This window comes from Microcebus murinus, chromosome 20 (assembly GCF_040939455.1).
Source record: "Microcebus murinus isolate Inina chromosome 20, M.murinus_Inina_mat1.0, whole genome shotgun sequence".
NCBI classification, from domain to species: Eukaryota; Metazoa; Chordata; class Mammalia; order Primates; family Cheirogaleidae; genus Microcebus; species Microcebus murinus.
The window spans coordinates 5,616,167-5,642,411 of record NC_134123.1 but is presented as its reverse complement, the minus strand read 5'-3'; the positions used below and the strand labels follow the sequence as shown (position 1 = coordinate 5,642,411).

Sequence of the window (26,245 nt, the reverse complement as noted above, 5' to 3'; positions counted from 1 at the left end):
AATATCTATTCCCATATATATTTCTTCATTTTAAAATGTTTTGGTATTTTGAGCAAAATTTACTCCTCAACTTCAAGTTAAAGATAGGCTTTGGTTAACTGCTATTCAGCTTGGCTTGTAAAAATTGCTATTGATCATTTTCAACTTTACTTCCTCTGTAATTTAAAAAACACTTTAGAGTATTAAGTAACATGTAAAAAGCATCTGTCAAGTAAAATATTTTGTTTCCCAAATATTGTATTATTTATCCAAACTTGAAAACTTCATTTTCAAGTTGAAAAGAAACAAAAAATGTGAAAGTACTACTTCAACATAAAGAAAAATGTTTTTCATAAAGAAAATGTTTTTCATAAAGATGGCTTTTCTATTTACACTTGCTGAACCCTCAAGATGCTTCACCACTATTATCCACAACTGAAAAGGGACAGCTTCAAGAAATTACCACCTACTACAAGTGATGACGAGTGCAGTCCTCCACCAATCAATCTAAAATTACTGATACTAACTCTGAGTTCTTGATAAAATATGTTTATTGGTAAACTTAAACCACACATTGAGAGGGAAGTCAGTGCCAAAAAGAAAGCCACATTTCAATTTCTACCTCCTGTACTGCTAAAAATTAAATGTCTGTAATCAACAGGAAGAGAAAAATAAATCCCACTATTTTTAACTTTTCAAGTCCCAAACACCTTTCCTGACTAATATTTAACACTTTTTTAAAATGTCATCTCTTACAGTAACTTTCTTATATATCAAGTAACAATTTTTATTGATTTAAAAGCTTGATGAGCATTGGTAAGATATTTAAACAATGTCACCATCACCTAATAATGTAAAATGGTGTAAGATTAGAACTAGAATCATTCCAGATTGGTAAATAAATGAAAAACATTCAAATACCTAAAGAGTTACAGCGTTCGATCTGATTGGAAACAGGCTGCAGTGACGCAAACCTAGAGTCAGGCCTGCAGCTCTTCAGTTTAACGAACAGTGCCTTCTTCAGGGCACAGGTGAAATACCGAGTGCCCTTAAAGGTTCCGTCTGTACAGCCAGCACATTCATCTTCCTGAAAGAGAAATGCCTTGACATGCATTACACTACACTTTGCAAAGATAGTATACACAGAACTAAGGTTTCTAGTTTACTCTTTCTCAGAATTCCCTCTTCACACTTGTACTGAGAACTACATTAAGAAAAAGGGGTTGGCTAAAAAGTGTTTCAGCCCACAGCTATTGATTTAAGAAATTAATTCTCTAATCCAGCAAGAAGTCTTCAATACATTTCCTTTCAGAACATATGCTTAAAGAAAAGAATCTATGCTTAAACCTTCCCTGGTTAACTTACTTTCTCACACCATTTCTATATGCATTAAAACTTGGGAGGAGGAAGCTATTTATTTTAACAACTCTTCCCTCCCCCATAGTTTTCACTAGTATAGAAAAAGACAAAATTAAAAAAAAAGAAATATATTTAAATAAAAGTTAAATGTACCCAACTTCTCTTCTCCTGATTATGAAATGTCAAACAATATGCTTTCCTCATCTCCAAAGGGAAAATCTTTCCCTCTACTGAAGATCTCAAAAGATCTCTGAAAATGATGACTAATTTTAAAGCTAATGATATAACTATTAGTACCGACTTGAGGGAAGGAGGCTGAGAAGGAAAAAGAAAAACTGGTAACAGATTTGCTTTCATTACTAAATTCTGTTTAAAATAAGGAGCCTAAATATATTAGACTAAAAATCCACTTTCATTCTATGAACACAGATCAACTAACGTTAGAAACAAGTGTGTCAGAAGCCTCATGAGTAGCAAAGGCAACATGGCAATAAAATTTTTCTCTAGTGATGGCTTTTTGACAAATAGAAAAGTTTGCCAAAAAAACATATAATAGGGGAAAATCTGCACAAAACCCTTTATAGAAAAGAATTGCAATTTTTAAGTCAAATTAAATTACCAGTTCCAGTCCAGCTAGTACTTCATTGAGTCCTGGCGGCTGACCAATCCAACGGATCACCCCATAAAAAGGAGGATTATCTTTAACTTCGGCCAGTGAGCCCACTTCTAGGCCGTGTGAGTTACCAGAAGATATGGCCAAAGGCGGACTCTCCTGAACAGGCGTGTTGTTCAGCTCCCCCATCACAGACTGAGCTGACAGAGAGAGTGGGCTGTGGCCAATACTGCCATTGGTATTGGGCATCTTTGTCAGACTGAAAGGTAAAGAGTGAAATCTGTTCTCACTGGACAGTGAGTTCACAGAAGGAGGCTGTAGTGGTGGTGACGAATGGCCAAAGTCCGAAGATATCTCTGTAAGTGACTTTGCAGGGTCTTCTGCAACTATAAAAAATTAATCCTAATTAGAGAAATTGATTCAGGAATATTAAATATGCCTTACATCTTTAAAAATTAATATACAGACCTAGTCCAACTGCCCACTCAACCTCTCTACTAGGATTCTCAAAGGCACTACAAACTCAGTATTTCCAAAACAGCATTCTTACTTCTCCTCCCTTCCTTCAAATTTATCTATACCAGTAAATGGCACCCAATTGTTCAAATCAAAAAATCTATTAGTGATATGGTATGATATACATTATATTCTTTAAGTTAGAATTCAGTACAAAAAGATAGCAAAAGTTACATCTTACATGAAGCGTTTCTAAATAACCAATGGATCAAAGAAGAAATATAACTTTTAAAAATTAAAGAAAAAAGAGAGAAAGAGGACAGAGAGAGAAAAAGAAAACATTTGTAGAACATAGCTAAATTAATACTTATAAAGGAAATTTATATACTTAATAGTTTATTTTAGAAAAAAAAGAAAAGCTAAATATGAACTGAGCATAAACTTAAGAAGTTTGAAAAACAGAATACTCCCCAAAAGTAGAAAAGAACAAACAAAAGAACAGAAAGAGAAAACAAACATAGGTAAAGAAGCTTAAAGCTCAAAGAAACACAAAACAGAATATATTTAAGAGAAAACAAATATACAGTAAATAGAAACACAGCCAAAAGCTATTTCCTTAAAATGACTAATACAGCTGACAGATGAATGAGGAAAGAATGAACTTCTTACTGGTGTTGAGATAATCAGTTATCCATATGTTTAAAAATATTAAACTGGAATCCTATTCATGCTCTACACAAAAATCAGTTCCAAGTGACTTTAAAGCAAATGTGGCAGGAAAACTATAAACTTTTAGAAGACAATATAGAAGAATGTTCTTCAAGACTTCAGGGTAGAAATTTCTTAAACATAAGTATACAAATCATAAAAGGAAAAAGATTGATAAATATGACCACATTAATATTAAAAACTTGTTTATTAAAAGATATCACAGCAAGAGTGAAATCTGAGACACGAACTAGAAGAAAATATTTGCAATCCATATAGTTGACAAAGGATTCAAATTTAGAAAAGGTCTATAAATCAATAAGAAAAAGACAAAAAGAAAACTAGAAAAAACATAGACAAAGGACTTGAAAAGGCAATTCACAGAAGAAACCCAAATCACCAACAAATCAATGAAGGTATTCTTATGCTTATTAGCAAATAAATATATAAAGAAAAGCCCAAATTAACATGCGATATCATTTCAAAAGTTAAAGGTCTAAGAACATTAACTGTTGGTAAGGATGAGGAGCAATAGATACCCTCATGCAATGCTGATGAGAAAGTGCTATAGACTGCATGTTTGTGCCCTCTACAACTCATATGTTGAAATCTAATTCCTAATGTGAAGGTATCTGCAGGTGAGGTCTTCAGGGGGTGATTACATCATAAAGGCGAAGCCCTCATGAATGGGATTAGTGCCCTTATAAAAGGAGTCCCAGAGAACTCCCTTATCCCTTCCACTGTGTGACAGAACAGCAAAAAGATGGCCATCTATTAACCAGGAAGGGAGTCCTCACCAGACACCAAATCTGCAGGCACCCTGACCTTGGACTTCCCAACTTCCCAGAGGGAAGGAACCTCAACTGTAAAAAATAAGTTTCTGTTGTTTACCAGCCACCCAGTCTATAGTATTCTGCTATAGTAACTCAAACAGACTGAGACAGTGTAAAAACTGATATAACTACTTTGGGGAACAGTTTGACATTATTTAGTAAAGGAAAGATACCCATATCCTATGACCTAGTAATATCACTCCAAGTTATATACCCTAGATATGTATAAGACTGTCAATAGCAGAGATGTTAATAATAGCAGGAAAATGTAATCAAAACAATTCAAATGGCCACCAGTGGTCAAGTGGATAACTGGTATATTCACACCACAGAATACTACACAGCAATGAAAATGAATAAATTACTATCACGTACTGCAACCTAGATGAATCTTAGGAACATAATGTTGAGGGGGGAATTATGCAACAATCATACAATCTGTTTCCCTGTATATAAAGCTCAAAAAAGAACTATAAATATACTGTTTAGATATGCAAACTTAAGTGATAAAATTATAATGAAAAACAAAATAATGATAAAACATTAACCTAAAGATGATGGTAGCTCAAAGGAGACAATGAAGATAATGGGACTAGGAAGAGATAAACCAGGGAGTTTCAAAGGTAATGACAATGGTCTTTTTCTTAAAATGAGTAATGACTACATGAGTGCTTATTGTACTTTATACCTATTGTTCTTTACACCTTATCCATTTAAGATTCTTCAGTAATAACATTTAATCTAAATTTTTTTTTAATTATTCATTTCTTTCCCAAACCCTCAATCCCTCAGGCCCAACACCTGAATCCCTAAGCAAATTCTGTTTGTTCTATCTGAAACTCACCAATTTCTCTTACCCCTACTACCAGCATCTCCTAATCCAAGCCATCATCACCTTTTACCTTATACTTAGCCCCTTACCTCTATCCCCATTCTTGCTCCTCTCCAATCTGTTCATCATACAACTAGTAAAATCATTTTAAAATCTAAAGATCTTAGGTGATCATTATCATTTCCTATTTCAGAACCTTCTAATGGCTCTCCAGTATTCTTATAATAAGTACTAAATTTCTTACCCACACCTACAAGGTCCTGGACAATCCCGCTCCCAAATAGCTCTCTAAACTCATTTCATACACCTTTTCCCTTTCCTACTATGCTACTGCCACTGGCCTTCTTCCTATTTCTCAGATACGCTTTCTTGCTCAGGCCTTTGCCCTTACTATTTCCTCTGCTTCGATTGCTCTTGCCATGCTCTTTCCCTACAAATTCATTCTCATCATCCAGGTCTCAACCCAAATACCCTTTTCTCAAAGAGTCTTTTCCAAACCACCCTGTGGTAGGCAGCTTCTAGGTGCTACCACCCTCTTCACTTCCTTCACCGTGCATGTCACAATCAACTATTACCTTGTCTGTCTAAACATCTGTCTATCATATATACTATGAAACTAGAATATAAGCTTCACAAGAAAAGCAATTTTAGTTAGTCTTTTCCATGGCTAAATCTACGCCACTTGGTATCGCCACTAACACACACACACACACACACACACACACACAAACTTGTAAAATATTTGTTTTTAAAAAAAGTGAATAAATGAATCAAATATTGTACAGAAAAGTTTTTTAAATGTATAAGTGAAATTAACTATAAAAATAATGCTCTTTTACCACTAAATTAGTTCTATTTTCTAACTTAAGGATGAAGGCCTACTGCACACAAATGTCATCACTTTATACATTCCATATAGGTCGTTTAGGACCCATATCCCTTTCTGAAACTATTACGTAACATTAGACCAGAGTCTAGTGGAATCAAGAAGTCAGAAATATTCTACTACAATACAGAATCTGTAGTAAGAATAATAAATATAAAATTATAGCATAAACTTGAAGAACTAATGTTACCTCGATTATTAAAAAACCTGTAGTTTTACTAGATTCCTTTCCTTAGAAAGAATGAAGGCATGCAGAAGATAAAATCAAAGATCACTCACTCAAGTTATTTCCCACATGAGAATACTCCAACTCCTGTAACAGCAGATTTTTATTGTTATATTGGTGGGTAAGTATCTAACCCCAACTCACGAAGTAGCAGATTTTTATTGTTACATTGGTGGATGTATTTTAGCCTATAACTGAATCCACATGATAGCTTAAAAGTCATTCATAGAGTTCTACAGTACTCCTTTTTTTTTTTTTTTTTTTTGAGACAAGAGTCTCACTCTATTGCCCAGGCTAAAGTGCCATGGCATCAGCCTAGCTCACAGCAACCTCAAACTCCTGGGCTCAAGTGATCCTCCTGCCTCAGCCTCCCGAGTAGCTGGGACTACAGGCATGCGCCACCATGCCCGGCTAATTTTTTCTATATATTTTTAGTTGGGCAATTAATTTGTTTCTATTTTTAGTAGAGACACAGTCTCGGTCTTGCTCGGCTGGTTTGGAACTTCTGACCTTGAGTGATCCGCCCACCTCGGCCTCCTAGAGTGCTACGATTATAGGCGTGAGCCACCACGACCAGCCCTATACAGTACTCTTAAATTTTTATTTTCACTTAGTTTGTACACAATTACTAAATCTACTACATGCTAAGCCCTATGCTAAGCACTAGGAATTCACAGTCCAGCAAAAGAGACAGCGAAGTATACAGAACAGTTATGATTACACTTAACCTAACCTAGAAGAAGTGAGAAAAGAAAGGAAAGGCTTTCTGGATAAATTAAAAAGCTGAGATTTAAGAAATGAATAGAGGTAAACCAGACTATGAAGCTGGAGGAACAGGAAGAAGGATTTCCAGGCAGCAGGAGCAACATGCATAGAAAGAGAAAGCACAGCACGTCCCAAGAATGGCCCCAGTCCAGTATGGCTGGAGCGGGGAGTGCAGGGGAAATGACAGAGATGAGTAAGAGGTCACACCATCAGGAGTCCATCATGCCAAAGTAAGGAATTTGGATTTCTATCTTCAGGGGCTAGGGAAACGTTAATAGGTATTAAGCAAAGGAGATACTTGAACACAGAGAGCTTAAGAAAACTCACTTCGATAGATATATGAAGAAAAACACATTGTGGTGATAAAAGTGTGAGCGCTGGTATCAAACAGATCTGGGTTGGAATACTGGCTCCACTACTGCTAGCTGTGTGACCTTGTACAAGTGATTCTACCACTGTAACAAAGGAGTATGTAAAAATATCTATCTGCCTCATAAAGTTATGAGGATAAGGTAAAATAAGGTATATAAAGTGCTTGGCAAGTGTACAGAGTGGTCACTAAGAGGCAGCTATAGTGATGACAATGGTGATTAAGAAGATAATGATGATCATGGTTATTATTGTTCAGAATAAATTCAAAAAGAACAAGACTGAGGCAGGGAAACCAATCAGAAGCCACCATATTAATCCAGACAGGAATAGGGATCTGAACTAAGGCTATGGGCAGATAACTTGGTGACAACTGGATGTGACCAATGAGACAGGGAGGGAGGGGGAGAGAGGGAGGGGGGCAGAGAGAGAGAAAGAGAGAGAACGTGCAGGATGAAGCCCAAACTTCTATTTTAGGCAGCTGGATTCACAGATCCATTTCCTCCACCCCACACTCTCAGCACACTCCTATCTGTGCTATGACAAAATTCCTCCACAAAAACAGAACTCACTAAGGTTAGTGGTGACTTCCAGGTGGCTAAATCTGATGGGCACTGTATGGTCATCATCTGACCTCCCTTTCGAGAGCATTCAGTACTAATATCCACTCGATCCTCAGCTTCTTGACCCAACAGTCTCTTGGTCTTCCCCACACCTCTCTGGTCACTTTCTCTCTCTGACTCTTTTAACAACTTACCTTCCTCCCACCCCAGCCATTAAGTTCCACAGGATCAGTCTTAACCCATACCCTCTGTCCCTACTCCATTTCTTAGGCAATATTATTCACAGGATTTTAATCACCACAAAAGTGAAGCCAACCTACACATTTATTTCTCTAGCTCTTACTTCTCTTCTAAGCTCTAGACCTGTACATCAACTGCCTACCTGACAAATCCCCTCTAGGAATTTTAAAAAGCCCATTCAACTCAACATTTTCCAAATCAAATCCATCTTCCTCCGCCACCATCTAAGTAGGCAAGCCAGAAAACCAGAAGTCAACACTGATATCTCTTTCTTCCTTAACACTCACTTCAAGTCTATCTGTAAGTTCAGTCAATGCATTTCCTAAATATCTCTTAAATCTATTCACTTCTCTCCATCTCTTCCCCAAATCTAGTCCCAGTTACTCTAATCCATTTCTGGGCCCCAAAACAGCCTCCAGTGGTGACCTTGCATTCACTCAGTCCCTGCTTCACCCCATTATCTTCCCTGCAGTGAGAATGATCTTTCCAAGAGGCAAACTTGGTCATGCCACCCCTTGCTAAAAATCCATCAGTGGCTCTGATTCCCCTTTTAATAGGGCAACTAGGCTCCACACAGGCTGGCCCTGTTTGCTTTTCCATTCTCATCACATAAAATGTTATGTCACTCTCTGTTCTAGTCCTCAGCCAACACCAGGTTCCATTCTTCCCTTTACATATGCTATTCCCTCTGCCTAAAAAGCTCTTCTGTTCCTTCTCTCTTTGTTACCTACCACTCCACTGGTAACCCTAAGTGCGTGTCACTTCCCAGGGAAACACCCTGAGCCCCTGAATAAAATCTTCTCTAGCATGTTCTCAGAGCTTCATGCACCTTCACTGCACTCATCACCAAGGCAATGCTACACCCGACTCTGTAACTAATTAATTTCTAGCTTAACAACTTGACTATAAACTCAAAAACAGCAAGGACCATGTCTATTTCTTCTCACCATTGTTATCTCGGTGCCTAAAAGAATGCCTGGCATATAGTAGGCACTCAATAAATATCTGTTGAACAGATGAATAAAAAAAGAGATTATACTAGAAGAAAATGATGCCCCAGAACCAAGGGAAAATAGTTTTTAAAAGGGGAGTGCTTTAAAAAGGGCAGGAAAGACCCAGACAGAAAAGTCCTTAAATTATTCAATTGATTCTAAAGATCTTCTGCCCTAAACAGATCAGTTAAGGGATGAGAACATGCTACTAATACATTTTTAAATGCTTTATTAATCTTAAAGCAGTACATTTCCAATTGTGTAAAATATTTTAGTTCACCAATATTATAAAAAAATGATCTACCCAATCTGTTTCCAAAAATGACAAATACTGGTGAAAAAGCCACTTTTTTCTGATGAGTTAAAAGAGAGGATCATTATAAAGAACATTAAAATTATAGATTACCTTCATCAATGTACCATGTATTTTTTGATTTGGATTGTTGTTGTGAGTCAACAGAAGACCCATTTAAGGTATAAAATAATTCAGATCTGTTTCTATTTCCAGGGTCTGAGGTAGATCCTATAGAATAAGAAAAGTTCCTTTTAAAAATAAAGTCAATATAGCATCAAATTTTTTAGTAAGATAAATTAATATGAATATAATGTTAACAACTGTTTACACAATCAATGGATATATAAAAATGCAATATATTTTATTATTGCCTTCACCTTTAAAAGGCTTTGTAAACATTTTGGCAATGTTAAAAACATTCTTCAACCCAAAAGTCAATATAGAGGGGGAACAGGAATAAGTTAAAGGAAAAGCTTGCTCATTTTTTAAAAAAAACATACTGCTTTAAGAAACTACTCCATGTATTATAGCTTATTTCTAAATGTCAAAATCATCATTCCCTAATTTTATTTGATGAACTCATTGGTTCACACATTTAACTTATTGTTTTAAAACAGCTCATTTCAGAAGAAGGTAATCTTCAAATGCTATATAAATACACAAATCAATGTACAAATTAAGTTCAAAAAGAGTTATGGTTTAAACATTTTGGAATTGTCTGGTCTTTGAATTCCTTGCTTCATTTCCTCATGTCTTTGAAAAAGTAAAGCACTGTTATTTCTTATATATCATATTTGTTAAATGTAAGAGAGAGCTGGTGTAGCTATGTCACAGCTATTTCAAAATACTACCCCACGTTAGTATTAACTAGAGGACATGTCACAGTGGGGAGCAGTAGGGTCTCCAGACCCAAAAAAAGGTGATTTTTTTTTTTTTTTACATTTAAAGCAGGTAGCTCCATACTTACCTGTAACCAAGATCTGCTACCACACAACATCCATGTCTTAAGGAAATCTTTAGGCTATTTTTAGTTAAGTGAGAGTAGCAACTTTGAGGTATCCTATATAGATTTATAAGTTAACATAAAAAAAACTGGCCAGGCACAGTGGCTCAGGCCTGTAATCCTAGCACTCTGGGAGGCCGAGACAGGTGGACTGCTCGAGGTCAGGAGTTTGAGACCAGCCTGAGCAAGGGCTAGACCCCATCTCTACTAAAAGTAGAAAGAAATTAGTCAAACAACTAAAAATAGAAAAAATTAACTGGGGCCAGGCGCAGTGGTTCACGCCTTTAATCCTAGCACTCTGGGAGGCCAAGGCGGGTGGATTGCTCAAGGTCAGGAGTTCGAAACCTGCCTGAGCAAGAGCGAGACCCCGTCTCTACTAAAAAAATAGAAAGAAACTAATTGACCAACTAACATATATATACAAAAAATTAGCCGGGCATGGTGGCACATGCCTGTAGCCCCAGCTACTCGGGAGGCTGAGGCAGTAGGAGTGCTTGAGCCCAGAAGTTTGAGGTTGCTGTGAGCTAGGCTGACGCCACGGCACTCTAGCCGGGACAACAGAGTAAGACTCTGTATCAAAAACAAAACAAAACAAAAAAAACATAAAAAAAAATATTACCTATATATCCTGCAATTAGTCCTAAGTCTCCCAGGGCCCAATGTCACATAAAATAATTCTTAAAGTACAATTTCATTTTAAATGAAACCAAATAGTTTTATTTACTAGATAATTGAAGAAAAAACACTCTTCTCCTAACCCACAAGTAAGTTAACAATAATTCTTATGGCTTATTAAATGAGCTGTTTGGCTGGTAAAACCACCATCCCATAAATTTATGAAGTATGTGGAAGCTAATTAAAAAAACCTATGAACTCCACATGTATTGTGAGGAAGCTTCTGGAAAAAAGACAAAAAATTTTGCTTAGCAGTTTGGAAGTTAATTTGTGCCGCATCTAGTTAGCAAAACCACATAATTAATCTCTAAGATATTTTATCCTATCTAATGTTATCCATATAGGATTATTTTATATAGTTGTAATAGAAAAAGCAGCTGATTATGGACAAGCAAAATATACAGGTCCTCATGGGAAACTTTTCATCAGGTAAAAAAGGTTGGGAACTTTAGGCTTAAAGGACATAAAAATGTCTGCAAGGAGAAAGTCCACATATATGTTAAGGAATAATAACTTATAACCTTTTAATGCTATTGCAAGTCAGATGTCATGTAAATTACTAAGGATTATATCCTATTAATCCATACCTGTAGCCTTTGGTTTATTATGACTGGATGAACCTTTGTCCCCAACACCTCTTGACATAAAGGCAAGTTTGGGAGGCCTCCTTTCTTGTGTCACGCTATCTGAAACAGTAAACATGCTTTTTAAAGATAAAAGTAAATTCCTACAGAAGAGAAACAATCAAGAAAACAAGGACTATAATGGGGGAAAAAAACTCCTTCCAAAAAGAAAGTAGAATTTTTACGGTTTTACAAATTCTTTTTAAAAGCTATCAAAAGCACTGAAAGAGATAATACCATGCAGGTGAAAAAATTAATGCTATACTTCAAAATGTAATTTCTACAAAAAAAAATACACTCCCAAAATACAATTCAGCTAAATGCTTTAAACTCTTAAAATTTAAGAGTTTAAAGCATTTAACATTAAAATTTTAATTACTATAGTCAATTTTACTAGAACACTACAAAGGAAACCTTACTCATAACTTTTTTTCAGCATTTCCCAAATCAGAATGCCAGAAATACCCTATATTATGAAGTGTTCCACGCTCAAATATTTCTTGAGATAAGCAAAAATAAACAACTTCTTTACTGTATGAAATCAGAACCTTTAATAAGCTAATGTGTATTCTGAATCTCTCAAGGAGGAATAAACTTATTTGGTAACATTTTTGTGCCACTCTACTTAGTATCTCAACTTAATATATTTCATGGAACACAGTTTGAAAAAAGTCTGGTTAGGAAGACGTATCATGGTTAAGAATGTTGTGGTTAAGAATATGTATCTGTTTTTAAAAACATATATGTTAAGAATAACACAGATGACAATATAAACACTTATACAGATAAACAGGAAGAATACAGAGACTTATACATAGATTAAAAATGCAGAAAGTGAAAGACATAAAACAATATATTTGAAGAAAACACTCAAAACATCTTTTTGAAATATAGGTGTAATAAATTTGACAAACTTGTTTTCAAAACAAAGACCACCCAACCTTAAAGCGCAGTAATGTTGATAAGATACTCATAAATACTGATCAAGTAAATGTAAAAGAGTCAGTGCGGAAAGTTTTTCCTTTGAAAAGTTCAACAACACATCCGTAGAGTCCAACGTGACACTTAGGATTCATACCTGATAAAGCTGTGTATCAGCAAAACGATATCACCCAGTGGATTTTTGAGGACAGAAAGAAAGAAATAGGAGAATTTTTATATATTAAACACAAGGAAAACACCATTTTAAAAAAAGGAAATCATACTGAATTAATTATATGGAAATGATGCTTGGTAACTTTTTTCCATGGTTGGAAGAGGAGGTAATGTATTATCGAACTATATCTTAAATGTCTCAGAATATGATCAAATAGAATATGAAAATACTCTTTTAACTCAAAAAGTATACTGATTAACCATGATTGTAACCAAGTGATACAGTAAAAGAAAAGCTATTTACTAAAACAGTAGTCCTGTCTTATCCACACCTTCACTTTCCATAGTCTCAGTTACCCATAGTAAACCATGGTCCAAAAATATTAAATGGAAAATTCTAGGAATAAACAATTCATAAGTTTTAAGTTGCATGCTCTTCTGAGTAATGCAATGAAAGCTCACACCATTGAGCTCTGCCCCACCCAGGACATGAACCATCCCTTTGTCCAATGTCTACACTGCATACACTCCCCACCTGTTAGTCACTTAGTAGCCACTTCGGTTATCAGATCAACTGTTGTGTTATCACAGTGCTTATGTTTGAGTCACCCTATTTTACTTAATAGCCCCAAAGTGCATGAGTAGTAACGCTGCCATATTGTTATAATTTTTCCATTTTATTATTATTGTTGATCTCTTACTGTACCTACTTTATAAACTAAACTTTATTATAGGTATATACATATAGGAAAAAAAAACATATATAGGGTTTGGTTCTCGCCACAGTTTCAGGTATCCAATAGGGATCTTGGAAGTACCCCCGTAGACAAGGGGGGACTACTATATTTTTAGGATGTTACCATTCAGATATCTTTAAATATCACCTATGACAACTACTGCAGAAGGAAAATCTTTTTAATCACTGGGGAAAGTTCCCAAATTATAGTATATAAATTGACTAAAGAAAAATAATTCCTACTATTAACTGTAATTAACTGTATAAAGCTCCACTTAAAAAAAAGATATTAACATGTATACCACAATATATATACATTATACAGTTAGTAGCCATCATAACAAATGTGGCAAATGGTCTTCCTTTTGTTAGGCTATTAAGGCACCCTAGCAATACTGAAGGGCCAAACAGATGAGGCAGTGGTGACAGCTCTGCTGGTGACAGTCTGCTGGTAAGCCCTTATGGGGAGGGATCCAAAGATTAGAAACGTGAGCTGGAGGGCACTGGAGTAGGACATTGTAGTAACCTTCTGCCAAAGACTGTCTGAGAGGGGGTCAAATGTAAACTTTAAGGAATAAGACATTCCAACAGAACTCTATGTAGATAAAGGGTCACATACCACATCTAACTCCCTCCACCAATTATATACCAAATATTTCTTGTTACTTTGTCACAACTATGGTTCATGATCCCAAACCTCTTGAGCCATGAAGCAAAGCCTTCTAATTTAAATGAATTTTAAGAGACTACAACTCAGGAAAAGTTATGGGAAATATGGGATAGTAAACAAGGTAAGGAATAAATTTCAGTAGATAATTTTGTGAAACTAAAACAATCCTGATTAAAGATATTGAAAGAGCAAGAAATAGCTACCAAACAACATGTACAAAATGTACACAACAGCCCTATTCATAACAACCAAAATCTAGAAACAATCCATTCTACAGAAGAATGGATAAACAAATTGTGGTCTATTCATATGATGGAATACTGTATAGCAATAAAAAGGAATAAACTACTGACATACAGCACAAAATGGACACTGTGTTGAACAACAGAAACAAGATCAAAAGTATCCATTATATATGTACAGCAAGATTGCATTCAAATGATAAAAATTTGCGTTATGACAAGTAAAAGAATGATAAAATTAATAGCTTATCTGTCTCTCCTATTGATTTAATCAGAAAAAGAAAATCCCTTGAAGAATCTTGAGCTGAAAATCATAGCAATAAATAAGTGAACAAGTTATTGTTCAAAACAAATGTCTATGAATTGGAATGGGAAGATGGAATAAATATACTTTTCCCTATTTCTCCTGCTAAGTACAACTAAAAGCTCTGGACATAACATATAAAACAAACATTAGAAGACTCTGAAAGGTGGAGAGAAGGTGGATTTGCTAGGAACCTCAAGACCTAAGAAATGACACAGTGGATATTTCCCTGGGTTTTCTTCTTGCCTAAGTTCTTATCCCAGACTTAGAGCTGAAGAAGTCAACAACCCAGGAACATTGATGGATACAGACAAAAGAAAGTCCCAACAAAACTGAAAGACACCAATTCTCCCTAAAGTTATATATAGGTTTAATGCAATTCCTATCAAAATCCCAACAAGATTCTGAGTATATGTACATAGGATTATTCTAAAATAAATATGGAGAGGCAAAAGATCTAGAATAGCTAAAATAATTTTGGAAAAGAAGAATAAAGTAGGAAGGATATGTTTACCTGATTACAAACTTACTATTAATATTTAGCTACAGTTTTTGAGATTGTGGTATTGGCCATGGGATAGACTCACAGATCAATGGAACACAATGGAGAATCAAGAAACAGACCCACACAATATGCCCAACTGATTTTTGACAAAGGTACAAAAGCAATACAATGGAAGAAAGTCTTTTCAACAAATGGTGCTGGAGCAATTAGAATACATAGGTTTAAAAAAGAAGATCTATTTAAGTCTCACATCTTATAAAAATTAACTCCAAATGGATCATGTACTTAAATGTAAAAATGTATAAGAGAATGAGGATGTGAAGAAATTAGAACTTTCATACATTGCTGGTAAAAATGTAAATGGTGCAGCTGCTTTGGAAAACAGTTCGGCAGTTCTCTGAATAACTAATCATAGAGTTGCTGTATGACCCAGCAATTCCACTCCTAGGCATATACCCAATAGAACCAAAAACATACGTCCACAGAAAAACCTGTACATGAATGTTCATGGCGGCATTTTTTGTAATAGTCAAAAACTAGAAACAATCTAAATGCTCATCAACTGATAAATAAACAAAATATGGTATATCCATTTACTGAAATATTATTCAGCCATATAAAGGACTAGAGTACTGATGCATGCTACAACATGGATGAACCTTGAAAAGATTATGCTTAAGTAAAGGAGGTCAGACACAAAGGGCCACATATTTTCTAATTCCATTTATATGAAATGTTCCAAATAGGCAAACCTATAGAGACAGAGAGCAGACTGCCAGGGCTGAAGGCAGGAGGCTATGGGGAGTCACTGTTTGATGGGTACAGGGCTCCCATTTGGGAGGATGAAAAGTTCTGGGACTAGATAGCAATGATGGCTGCACATTATAAACACTGAGTATCACTGAATTATATACTTTAAAAGAGCAAATATAATGGTATGTGAATTATATTTCAATTTTTAAAAGCTTAGGAGAAAATCTTCCATATCTAGAGCTAAATAAAAATTATTTGACTTGATGCCAAAAGCATGATCCATAAAAGGAAAATTTTATAAACTGGACTTCATAAAATCAAAATCTATTGCTCTGTGAAAGATTCTATTAAGAGGATGAAAAGATAAGCTACAAACTAGGAGAAAATATGTGCAAACCACATGCCCAACTAGTCCAATACTAGGACTAGTATCTAGAATACATAAGGAATTCTCAAGACTCAACAGTAAAAAAGCACATGATCCAATTAGAACCTGGGTAAAAGAGATGAAGACACCTTTCACTCAAGAAGATATAAAGATGGCAATAAGCATATGAAAAGATGTTCAACATCATGAGCCATCAGGCAAACTCACATTAGAATCACAATGAGATATCACCGCAAACCTCTTAGAATGGCTAAATAGTACCAACCAATTAAAAATAGTAACAATACCAAATGCTGGTGAGGATGTAGAGAAACTGAATTACTCATATATTGCTGATGGTCAAGAAAAATGTATAGTCACTCCAGAAAAAAGTTTAGCAGTTTCTTAAGAAACCAAACATGCAGATATCATACAACCAGCATGTACACACCTGGACAATTATGTCAGAAAAATAAAGATTCATGTTCACTCAAAAATCTGTACACAAATGTTTATAAAAGCATTATTCATGATAGCCAAAAACTGAAAATAAACCAGATGTCCTTCAATAAGTAAACTGTTAAATAAAATTGGAATATCCATAATATAGAATATTACTCAGTAATGTAAAGGAACAAACCATTGATATACACAAAAATATGGATAAATCTCCAGAGAGTTACACTGAGTGAAAAAAGGCCAATCTCAAAAGGTTACATATTGTACAATTCCATTTATGTAACACTTTGAAATGAAAAAACTATAGAAATGGAGAGCAGATTAGTGGTTGTCAGAGGTTAAGGATGGGTGCGAGTGGGAGGGAATTAGTATGGCAATACGAGGGCAACATAAGGGATCCTGGTGGTAATGGGAACATTCTGTATCTTGACCATATCCATGTCAACAACCTGGCTGTGATACTGTACTACAGTTTCACAAGATGTTATCACTGGGACAAACTGGCTAAAGAGTATATAGGATCTCTCTCTCTCTGCATATGAATCTACAATAATCTCAAATATCTGCAAATCATATATCTGATAAAGGGCTTGTATTCAGGAAGCTATACAGATGACAAATAAGCCCATGAAAAGATGTTCAATACCATTGCTCATCAGTGAAATGCAAATTAAAACCACAATTAGCTACTACTACAGCTAAAATTTAAAAGACTGACCATACCAAGTGTTGGCAAGGACATAGAAGAATTGTAACTCTCATATTCTGCACCTGGGAATGTAAAATAGTGCAACAACTTTGGAAAGACAGTTTGGCAGGTTTTGGGTTTATGTATAAGTTACATGATCACCTACAATAGTACCAGCCATTCCACACCTAGGTATGCACACAAGAAAAGCATATGTCTATACAAAGATTTGTGCATCAATTTTCATAGCCATAAAATGGAATACTTCTCAGCAATAAAAAGGATAACATGGATGAATCAAAAAATAATCATGTTGAGTGAAATAAGCCAGACCAAAAAAAGTGTACATCCCAAATTGTTCCACTTATATAAAATTCTTAAAATGTGAGCAGTCTACAAGAAACCCAATTCACCTCTAAAGACACACAGTAGACTGAAAATAAAGGGCTGGAAAAAGATATTCTATGTAAATGGAAACTGAAAAAGAGTAGGAGTAGCTATACTTCTCTCATGTAAAATTGATTTCTAGACAAAAATTATAAAAAGATACAAAGAAGGTCATTATATCATGATAAAGGGGTCAAATCCACAAGAGGATATAACAATTCTAAATATATATCCACTCTACACTGGAGCATCCAGACATATAAAAACAAATATTATTATAGCTAAGGAGAGTAGCAGACCCCAATACAATAATCATCAGAGACCTCAACACTCCACTTTCAACATTGGGCAGATCATACAGACAGAAAATCAACAAAGAAACATTGGACTTAATCAAGTACTATAGACTAAATGGACCTTATAGATATTTACAGAATGTTTCATCAGATAGCTGTAGAATACACATCTTTCTCCTCAGCTCATGGATCATTCTCAAGGATAGAACATAAGTTAGGCCACAAAACAAGTCTTTAAAAAATTTTTTTTAATTAAATTTACCAAGTATTTTCCCTGACCACTATGGAATAAAACTAGAAATCAATAACAAGAGGAACACTGGGAAATATACATAGGCATAGAAATTAAACAATATGCTCCCGAATGACCAGTGGGACAATAAAGAGATTAAGAAGGAAATTAAAAAATTTCTCAAATTAAGTGAAAATACAAGATATCAAAATCTATGGGATACAACAAAAAGCAATAATAAGAGGAAAGTTTATAGCAATAAAAGATTACTTCAAAAAAGCTGAAAAGCTTCAAATGAACAATCTAATGATGCAACTCAAAGAAATAGAAAAACAAGAGCAAACCAAACCCAAAATTAGTAGAAGAAAATAAATAATAAAAATTAGAGCATAAATAAATAAAATTGAGAGCACCTAATCCTAACCACTATATCACCAGGGAGAAATGAAGTTGAAACCAAAAAGAAAAGATAATAGGTCAATGAAACAAAAAAATTCTTTTGAAAAGATAAACAAAATTGATAAAACTTTAGCCAGATTAAGAAAAAAGGAGAGAAGACTCAAAATCAGAAATGAAAAAGGAGACATTACAACTGATACTGGATACTGCAGAAATCCAAAGGATAATTAGACACTACTATGACCAACTATATGGCAATAAATAGGAAACCTAAATGGATGAATTCCTAGACACATACAACCTACCAAGATTGAACCAGGAAGAAACCCAAAGCCTAAATAAATCAATAACAAGTAATACAATAGAAGCAGTAATAAAAAGTCTTCCATCAAAGAAAAGTTCAGGACCTGATGCTGTCACTGCTGAATTCTACCAAGCATTGAAAGAACCAATACCAATCCTACTTAAACTATTCCAAAAAATTAAGGAAAAGCGAATATTCCAAAACTCATTCTACAAGGCCTATATTACCCTGATACCAAAACCAGGCAAAGATACAACAAAAAAAGAAAACTCTAGGCCAATATCTCTGATAAACATTGGTGCAAAAATCCTCGACAAAATTCTAGCAAACCAAATTCAACAACTTATTAAAAGGATTATTCATCATGATCAAGTGGGACTCATCCCAGGGATGCAAGGATGGTTCCACATATGCACATCAATCAATATGACACATTACATCAACAGAAAGGACAAAAATCATATGATCATTTCAACTGATGATGAAAAGCATTCTATAAAATGATAAAAACTCTCAAAAAACTGAGTATAGAAGGAACTTACCTCAACATGATAAAAGCCATAAATGAAAGAACCACAGCTAGTATCATACTGAATGGGAATAAAGTGAAAGCCTTTCCTCTAAGATCTGAAACAAGACGAGGATGCCCACTTTCACCACTGTTATTCAGCATAGTACTAGAAGTTCTAGCTAGAAAGATTAGACAAGAGAAAGAAATAAAGGGCATCCAGTTGGAAAGGAAGACGTAAAATTATCCTTGTTTGAGGACAGTATGATCTTCTTTCTATCTAGAGCAACCTAAAGACACACAAAAAAACTATTAGAACTGATACACAAATTCAGTAAAGCTGTAGGTTACAAAAATCAACATATGAAAATCTATAGCATTTCTATATGTCAACACTAAGCAATTTGAAAAAGAAACCAAGAAAGTAATCCTATTTACAATAGCTACAAATAAAAGAAAATACTCAGGAATAAACTTAACTAAAGAAGTGAAAGATCTCTATGATGAAAACTATAAAAAACTGATGAAAAAAATTAAAGAGAACACACAAAAAATGGAAAGATATTCCATGTCCATGGACTGGAAGATTCAATATTGTTAAAATGTCCCTACTACCCAAAGCAATCTACAGATTCAATACAATCCCCACCAAAAAAACCAAAGACATTCTTCACAGAAATAGAAAAAAATAATACTAAAGTTTATGTGGAACCACAAAAAAAAGAAAAGAAAAGAAGGATGAAATCCTGCCATTTGTAACAACATGTATGGAACCGGAGAACATTATGTTAAGTGAAATGAGCCAAGCACAAAAAGACAAATCTCACATATTCTCACTCATTATGTGGGAGCTAAATATTAAAAACGATTGATCTCATGGAGATAAGAGTGTAGAATGATGGTTACCAGAGGCTGGGAAGGGTAGCAGGGAGGAGGGGATAATGTGGAGATGGTTAATTGGTGCAAAAATATAGTTAGATAAAATGAACAATATTTGATAGCATAATAAAGTAACTATAATCAATAATAAGTTAGGGTATACTTTAAAATAACTAAAAAAATGGAGCTGGAATGTTCCTAACACAAAGAAATAATAAATGCCTGAGGTGATGGATACCCCAATTACCCTGATTTGATTAGTTCATACTATATGCCTGTATCAAAACATCACCTGTACCCATACATATATACAACTATTATATACCTAATAATTAAAAATTTTTAAAAATGTGAACAAACCTACAGTGACAGAAAATCAGTGTTTGCCTGAATTTGGGGGTGCAAAGGCAGAGGGAGGGATCCCAAAGGGCCTATCCCAAAGGGAGTAATGGATATGTTCATTATCTTGATTATGAAGACGGTCTCATAGGTGTACACATATGTCAAAACTTATCGAATTGTAAACTCTGTGCAGTTTATTATGTGGCAAGTATATCTCAATAAAGCTACTAAAAATTTTAAAAAGAAGATATACGAAGCCTATAACATATGCAAATACCAAATGACACAAAATAAAAAACAATCAAGGATACAAAAGGAAAGTAGGTAGTTGGGATCAGTGTTAGGAAAGTTCTCACTAGATACCTTTTTAAAATTCTGTGTAAATGAATATACTGCATAGTCTAAAAAAAATAGCATTATACTCCCAACCCCCACAACTAGAAAAGAAGGTACAGGCTGAACTAGAAATGCAGAAATGTACAAGTTAGGAGTGGCACTAATTGATATGCTTCCTCACAACTTCAAGAACCTGACTATAATGTCAAATTAGACATGTTAGCATTTTTAATCATTTGGAATAGAAGTGAAGAGAGGAAAAATTTTAACAGATTTAAGATTCCTACATCTTTTACTTCAAGGTATCCTTCAGAAGTCAACTTTAACAAGCAATTGACTGGAAAGAATTCTTTCCTAATCTCACCAGCTGTTCAACTGCTCCAAAAAGAATCTTTTTTAAATGCTGGAAATATTAATTTTGTTCTACAAATGAAGGTAATTTGGCAAGAAAAAGAGAAAAAGGAACTAAAAGAGACACTTTGACTCTTTTTTCCCCTCAAGAAAAGAGTGTTAATGATCACATGAAATACAGATGAAGACTCATTCAAATAAACTAAATTAATTTTCGTTTACACAACTTTAGTTTTAAAAGTCTATTTGCAAGCTTTATTTTGTTGGCAAATAAGTGTAATTTATGTATTATCTTATAAAAGCTGGTATCATTCTTAATTATCTCCTATTCAGGGTTTATGAAAATCAAGCTTTAAAAGGAAAAACAAATAGCATTTGTTTCCTCTCTCTTCACTGCTCTGAGCCAGCAATAATGACAATGATGACTGCTGATCCACAACATCAAAATGTGTCTAACAAGTGACTCCTAAGATACTCATATAACTGATTTTTATTATTTTAGTCCTATATCAATATTTAAATAAAATATAATTATAAATGTTTTTAAGGTAAATACTACTAATGAACAATTCCTTCTCAGGTTATACTCAATTCTATCACACAAAAACAGAAATGGTAGCTGTTTTCTTTTCCTTCCTTTTTGAGTGCTACTGCAGAAGCCAAGATAATTTACATTTCAAACCAAATTGAGATGTGTAAAAAATATACAGAAGGAAATATAGCTCTAGAGTGTAGGGAAAAAAGCACTTCAAATATTTATTCTACAGCAGACTGAGAAAAACACAATCAATTATACATAACCCCACTTCATAGTTCAGGTATCTCTTTCTCTCTTAAATTATGATACTAAACTAATTATTTCCTTAGATTCCCAACTTACTCAATATCATGAATTATATTCAGTTGTAAAATGTAAATTTCAAAGAAATACAATTAAGGTAGGTAAAAAGAATGGTTACACTTAATCTAAAATGCCATAAAGGTTTGAGCTTTCAAAAGTACCCTTTGAAATTAAAAAGAAAAATTATAAGGGAAACCCCAAAACATAAAGGAGGTATTTCAGGATTGGTTACAGACCACCATAATAAAGCAAGTATCACAATAAAGTGAGTCATACAAATTTTTTGGCTTCCCAATGCATATAAAAGTTACGTTTACACTATACCACAGTCTATTAAGTGTGCAATACCATATGTCTAAAAAATGTATATATCTTAATTCAAAAATACTTTATCGCTAAAAAATGCAAATAATTATCTGAACCTTCAGCAAGTCATAATCTTTTTGCTGGTGGAGGGTCTTGCCTCAACATTGATGGCCGCTGACTGATGAGGGTGGTGGTTGCTAAGGGTTGGGTTGGCTGTGGCAATTTCTTAAAATAAGACAATTGACTTTGTGTGGTGGCTCATGCCTATAATCCTAGCACTTTGGGAGGATGGCTTGAAGCCAGGAGTTCGAGACCAGCCTGGACAACAGGAAGACCTTCATCTCCACAAGAAATTAAAAAATTAGCCAGGCATAGTGGTGTGCGCCTGTAGTCCCAGCTACTTGGGAGGCTGAGGCAGGAGGATCCCTTGAGCCCAGGAGTTTGAGGCTACAGTGAGCTATGATGATGCCACTACACTCTAGCCCAGGCAACAGAGTGAGACCCTGTCTCTAAATAAATAAATGAATAAAAATAAGACAACAATGAAGTTTGCTGCATCAATTGACTCTTTCATAAAAGATTTCTCTGTAGCACACAATGGTGTTTTTAACCATGTTCACAGCATTGTCACCAGTAGATTCCATCTCGAGAAACCACTTTCTTTCCTCATCCATGAGAAGCAACTCCTCGTCTGTTCTCATTTGATCATGAGATTGCAGCAATTCAGTCGCATCTTCAGGCTCCACTTCTAGGACTAGTTCTCTTGCTATTTCTATCACATTTGCAGTTACTTTCTATATTAAAGTCTTGAACCCCTCAAAGTCATCCATGAGGGGTTGGAATCAATTTCTTCCAAACTCCTGTTAAGGCAGATATTTTGAACTCCTCCCTATGAACCAAGAATGCTCTTAATGGTATCTAGAATGCTGAATCCTTTCCAAAAAGTTTTCAATTTACTTTGCCCAGATTTATCAGAGGATTCATATCTAGGGCAGCTATAGCCTTAAGAAATGTATTTCTTAAATAACAAGACTTGACAGTCAAAATTACTTCTTGATCTACAGGCTGCAGAATGAATGTTGTGTTAGCAGGCATGAAAACAACATGCATCTCTTTTTACATCACAAAGTTCTTGAGTGACCAGGTGCATTGTCAATGAGCAGTAAAAATGTTGAAAGAAATCTTTCTTTCTGAGTGGTAAGTCTAAACAGTGGGCTTAAAATATTCAGCAACCCATGCTGTAAACAGATGTGCTGTTATCCAGGCTTTGTTGTTTCATTTACAGAGCACAGGCAGAGTAGACTTAGCATAATTCTTAAGGGACCTAGTATTTTCAGCATGGTAAATGAGCACTGGCTTCAACTGAATGTCACCAGCTGCATTAGTCCCTAATAAGAGAATCAGCTTGTTCTTTGAAGCTCTGAAGCCAGGCATTGACTTCTCCTCTCTAGCTATGTAAGTCTTAAATGGTATCTTCTTCCAATAGAAGACTTTGTCGACATGGAAAATCTTTTGTTTAGTGTAGCCATCTTCATCAGTGAACTTAGCTAAATATTCTGGATAACTTGCTGCAACTTCTACAACAGAATTTGCTGTTTCACCTCACACTTTTATGTTATGAAGACAGCTTCTTCTTTAAACCTCATGAACCAACCTCTGATAGCTTCAGACATTTCTTCTGCATTTTCCTCATCTCTCTCAACCTTCATAGAATTAAAGAAAGTTAGGGCCTTGTTCTGAATTAGGATTTGGTTTAAGAGAATGTTATAGCTGGTTTGATCTTCTATCCATAACTGAAATTTTCTCCATATCAGTGATAATGCTATTTCTCTTTCTTATCATTCATGTGTTCACTGGAATAATAGTTTTAATTTCCTTTAAGAAGTTTTTCTTTTGCATTCACAACTTGGCTAACTGGTGCAAGAGGCCTAGCTTTTGGCCTATCACAGCTTTCAACATGCCTTCCTCACTGAGCTTAATCATTTCTAGCTTTTGATTTAAAGTGAGATATAAAGCAAGATAACTCTTTCTATCTCTTGAACATTTTTGTTTGTTTTCAATGGTAGCAATACTCTCTTTTTTTATTTCAGAGTATAAAAATATGGAACACTTCATGAATTTGCATGCCATCCTTGTGCAGGGGCCATGGTAATCTTCTCTGTATCGTTCCAATTTTAGTATATGTGCTGCCAAAGCGAGCACTCTCTTGAATATTTAGAGGACACTGCAGGATTATTAATTGGTTTCAATATTGTTGTGTCTCAGGAAATAGGGTGCCCCGAGAAGAGGAAGAGACACAGGGAAAATCTGGTCAGTGGAGCAGTCAGCACACATACATTTACTGATTAAGTTCACTGTCATATATGGGTGCAGTTTATAGTGCCCCAAAACAATTACAAAAGTAACATCAAAGATCACTGATCACACATCACCATAACAAATATAATAATAAAGTTTGAAATATTGTGAGAACTACCAAAATGTGACACAGAGACATGAAGTGAGCATATACTGTGGAAAAAATGGCGTTGATACACTTGCTCGATGCAAGATTGCTACAAACCTTCAATTTGTAAAAAATGCAATATCTGCAAAAGACAATAAAGCAAAGCAAAATAAAATGAGGTATGCCTGTATTTGAGTTGATGAGACAAGTAAAATTACATTTTCCATGTGATTTTGGAGAAACATTAGCACAGAATTGGTTACCCCTGCAACAATACATAAATAATGAAAGAAAGTTTATTTTACAAGGGATTCCCCCTAGCCATCCAGCACATTAATGTTATAAAATTAGCATAACTCTCAGAATTTGGATGTCTCACCCTCAGATCTACTGGTAATTTGGACCAGAAAATTCTTTGTTATGCAGGCTGCTTTGTGCACTGTAGGGTGTTTAGCAGCATCTCTGGCCTCTACCCATTAGATGCCAATAGCACCCCCACCTCAGATGTAGCAATCAAAAATGTCTCCAGATACTGCCAAATGTCCCCTAGGGACAAAATCATCTCAGGTTGAGAACTACTGGCTCAGACCTAAACGGATCTTCTTATGAAAGTTTTATACTAATGCTAAAAAAATTAAAAAGGAAAGAAAAAGAAAAGAGAAAAAAACCTTAAAAGTTCAGTAGTGATACAGTAAAAAAAAAAAAGGTCATATTTCAGACAATAAAAACTATAAAAATAAAATCATAAATGCCACTATACATCCCCAAGGAAATCCTTCCTTCTTCTTGAATAAATGTCTCTAGATTCTAACATATATATTTAAAAAGTTCCTATCAGACCATTTCTCCTATAGAAAATAGATATAAACTTTGATGAAATATAAAAATCAACTGTCAGCAGGCACTGAAGAAAAAAAAAAACAAAAACAGACAAATTATGAGGGGACTCAAAATGTGGAAGAAGGGAATAGCAAAAAGATAATCCAAAATTGCTCAGCATACCCAAAAAAAAAAAAAAAAAAAAAAACACCATCCCATCTTCAAAAGAAAAAAAATCCAACAATAGATACCAATCTACAGATAATTCAGATGTTGGAATTAGCAAACAAGAATTTTAAAGCAGCAATTAGCAATTATAACTATGCTCAAGAAGGTAAAGGAAAATATTACAGTGAAGAAAGAAAATCTCATCAGAGAAATAAAAACTAAATAAAAAAGTTTTTAAAATACTTTGAAAACTTAAAAATACAATATCTGAAAAAATAATTCATTTGGATGGCCTACACAACACAATGGGGCTAAAACAAGGAAAAGTCAGTAAAATTAAAGATAGAACAATATAAGTATCTGAAGAACAGAGAGAAAAATGTTTTTAAAAAATA

At 34.7% G+C, this 26,245-nt stretch overlaps 1 protein-coding gene and 1 non-coding gene across 5 annotated transcripts in view; both read right to left on the bottom strand.

Moving 5' to 3' along the window:
• The window catches only part of CYLD (CYLD lysine 63 deubiquitinase), a 67,345-nt gene that overhangs the window by 21,645 nt on the left and 19,455 nt on the right, over nucleotides 1-26,245 (bottom strand). For 3 of the 4 annotated variants that reach the window (XM_012764429.3, XM_075995626.1, XM_012764427.3), the window contains 4 exons: nucleotides 11,382-11,480; nucleotides 9,228-9,344; nucleotides 1,958-2,337; nucleotides 901-1,066 (listed from right to left, as the gene is read on the bottom strand). In XM_012764429.3, the coding sequence (XP_012619883.1) occupies nucleotides 901-1,066; nucleotides 1,958-2,337; nucleotides 9,228-9,344; nucleotides 11,382-11,480 (762 nt within the window). The remainder of the gene's footprint in view (nucleotides 1-900; nucleotides 1,067-1,957; nucleotides 2,338-9,227; nucleotides 9,345-11,381; nucleotides 11,481-26,245) is intronic. The other variant, XM_075995625.1, reaches the window with a different exon arrangement.
• Nucleotides 24,513-24,619, bottom strand: LOC142862983 (U6 spliceosomal RNA). The gene has a single exon (XR_012913874.1). It is a non-coding gene; the product is annotated as a U6 spliceosomal RNA (small nuclear RNA).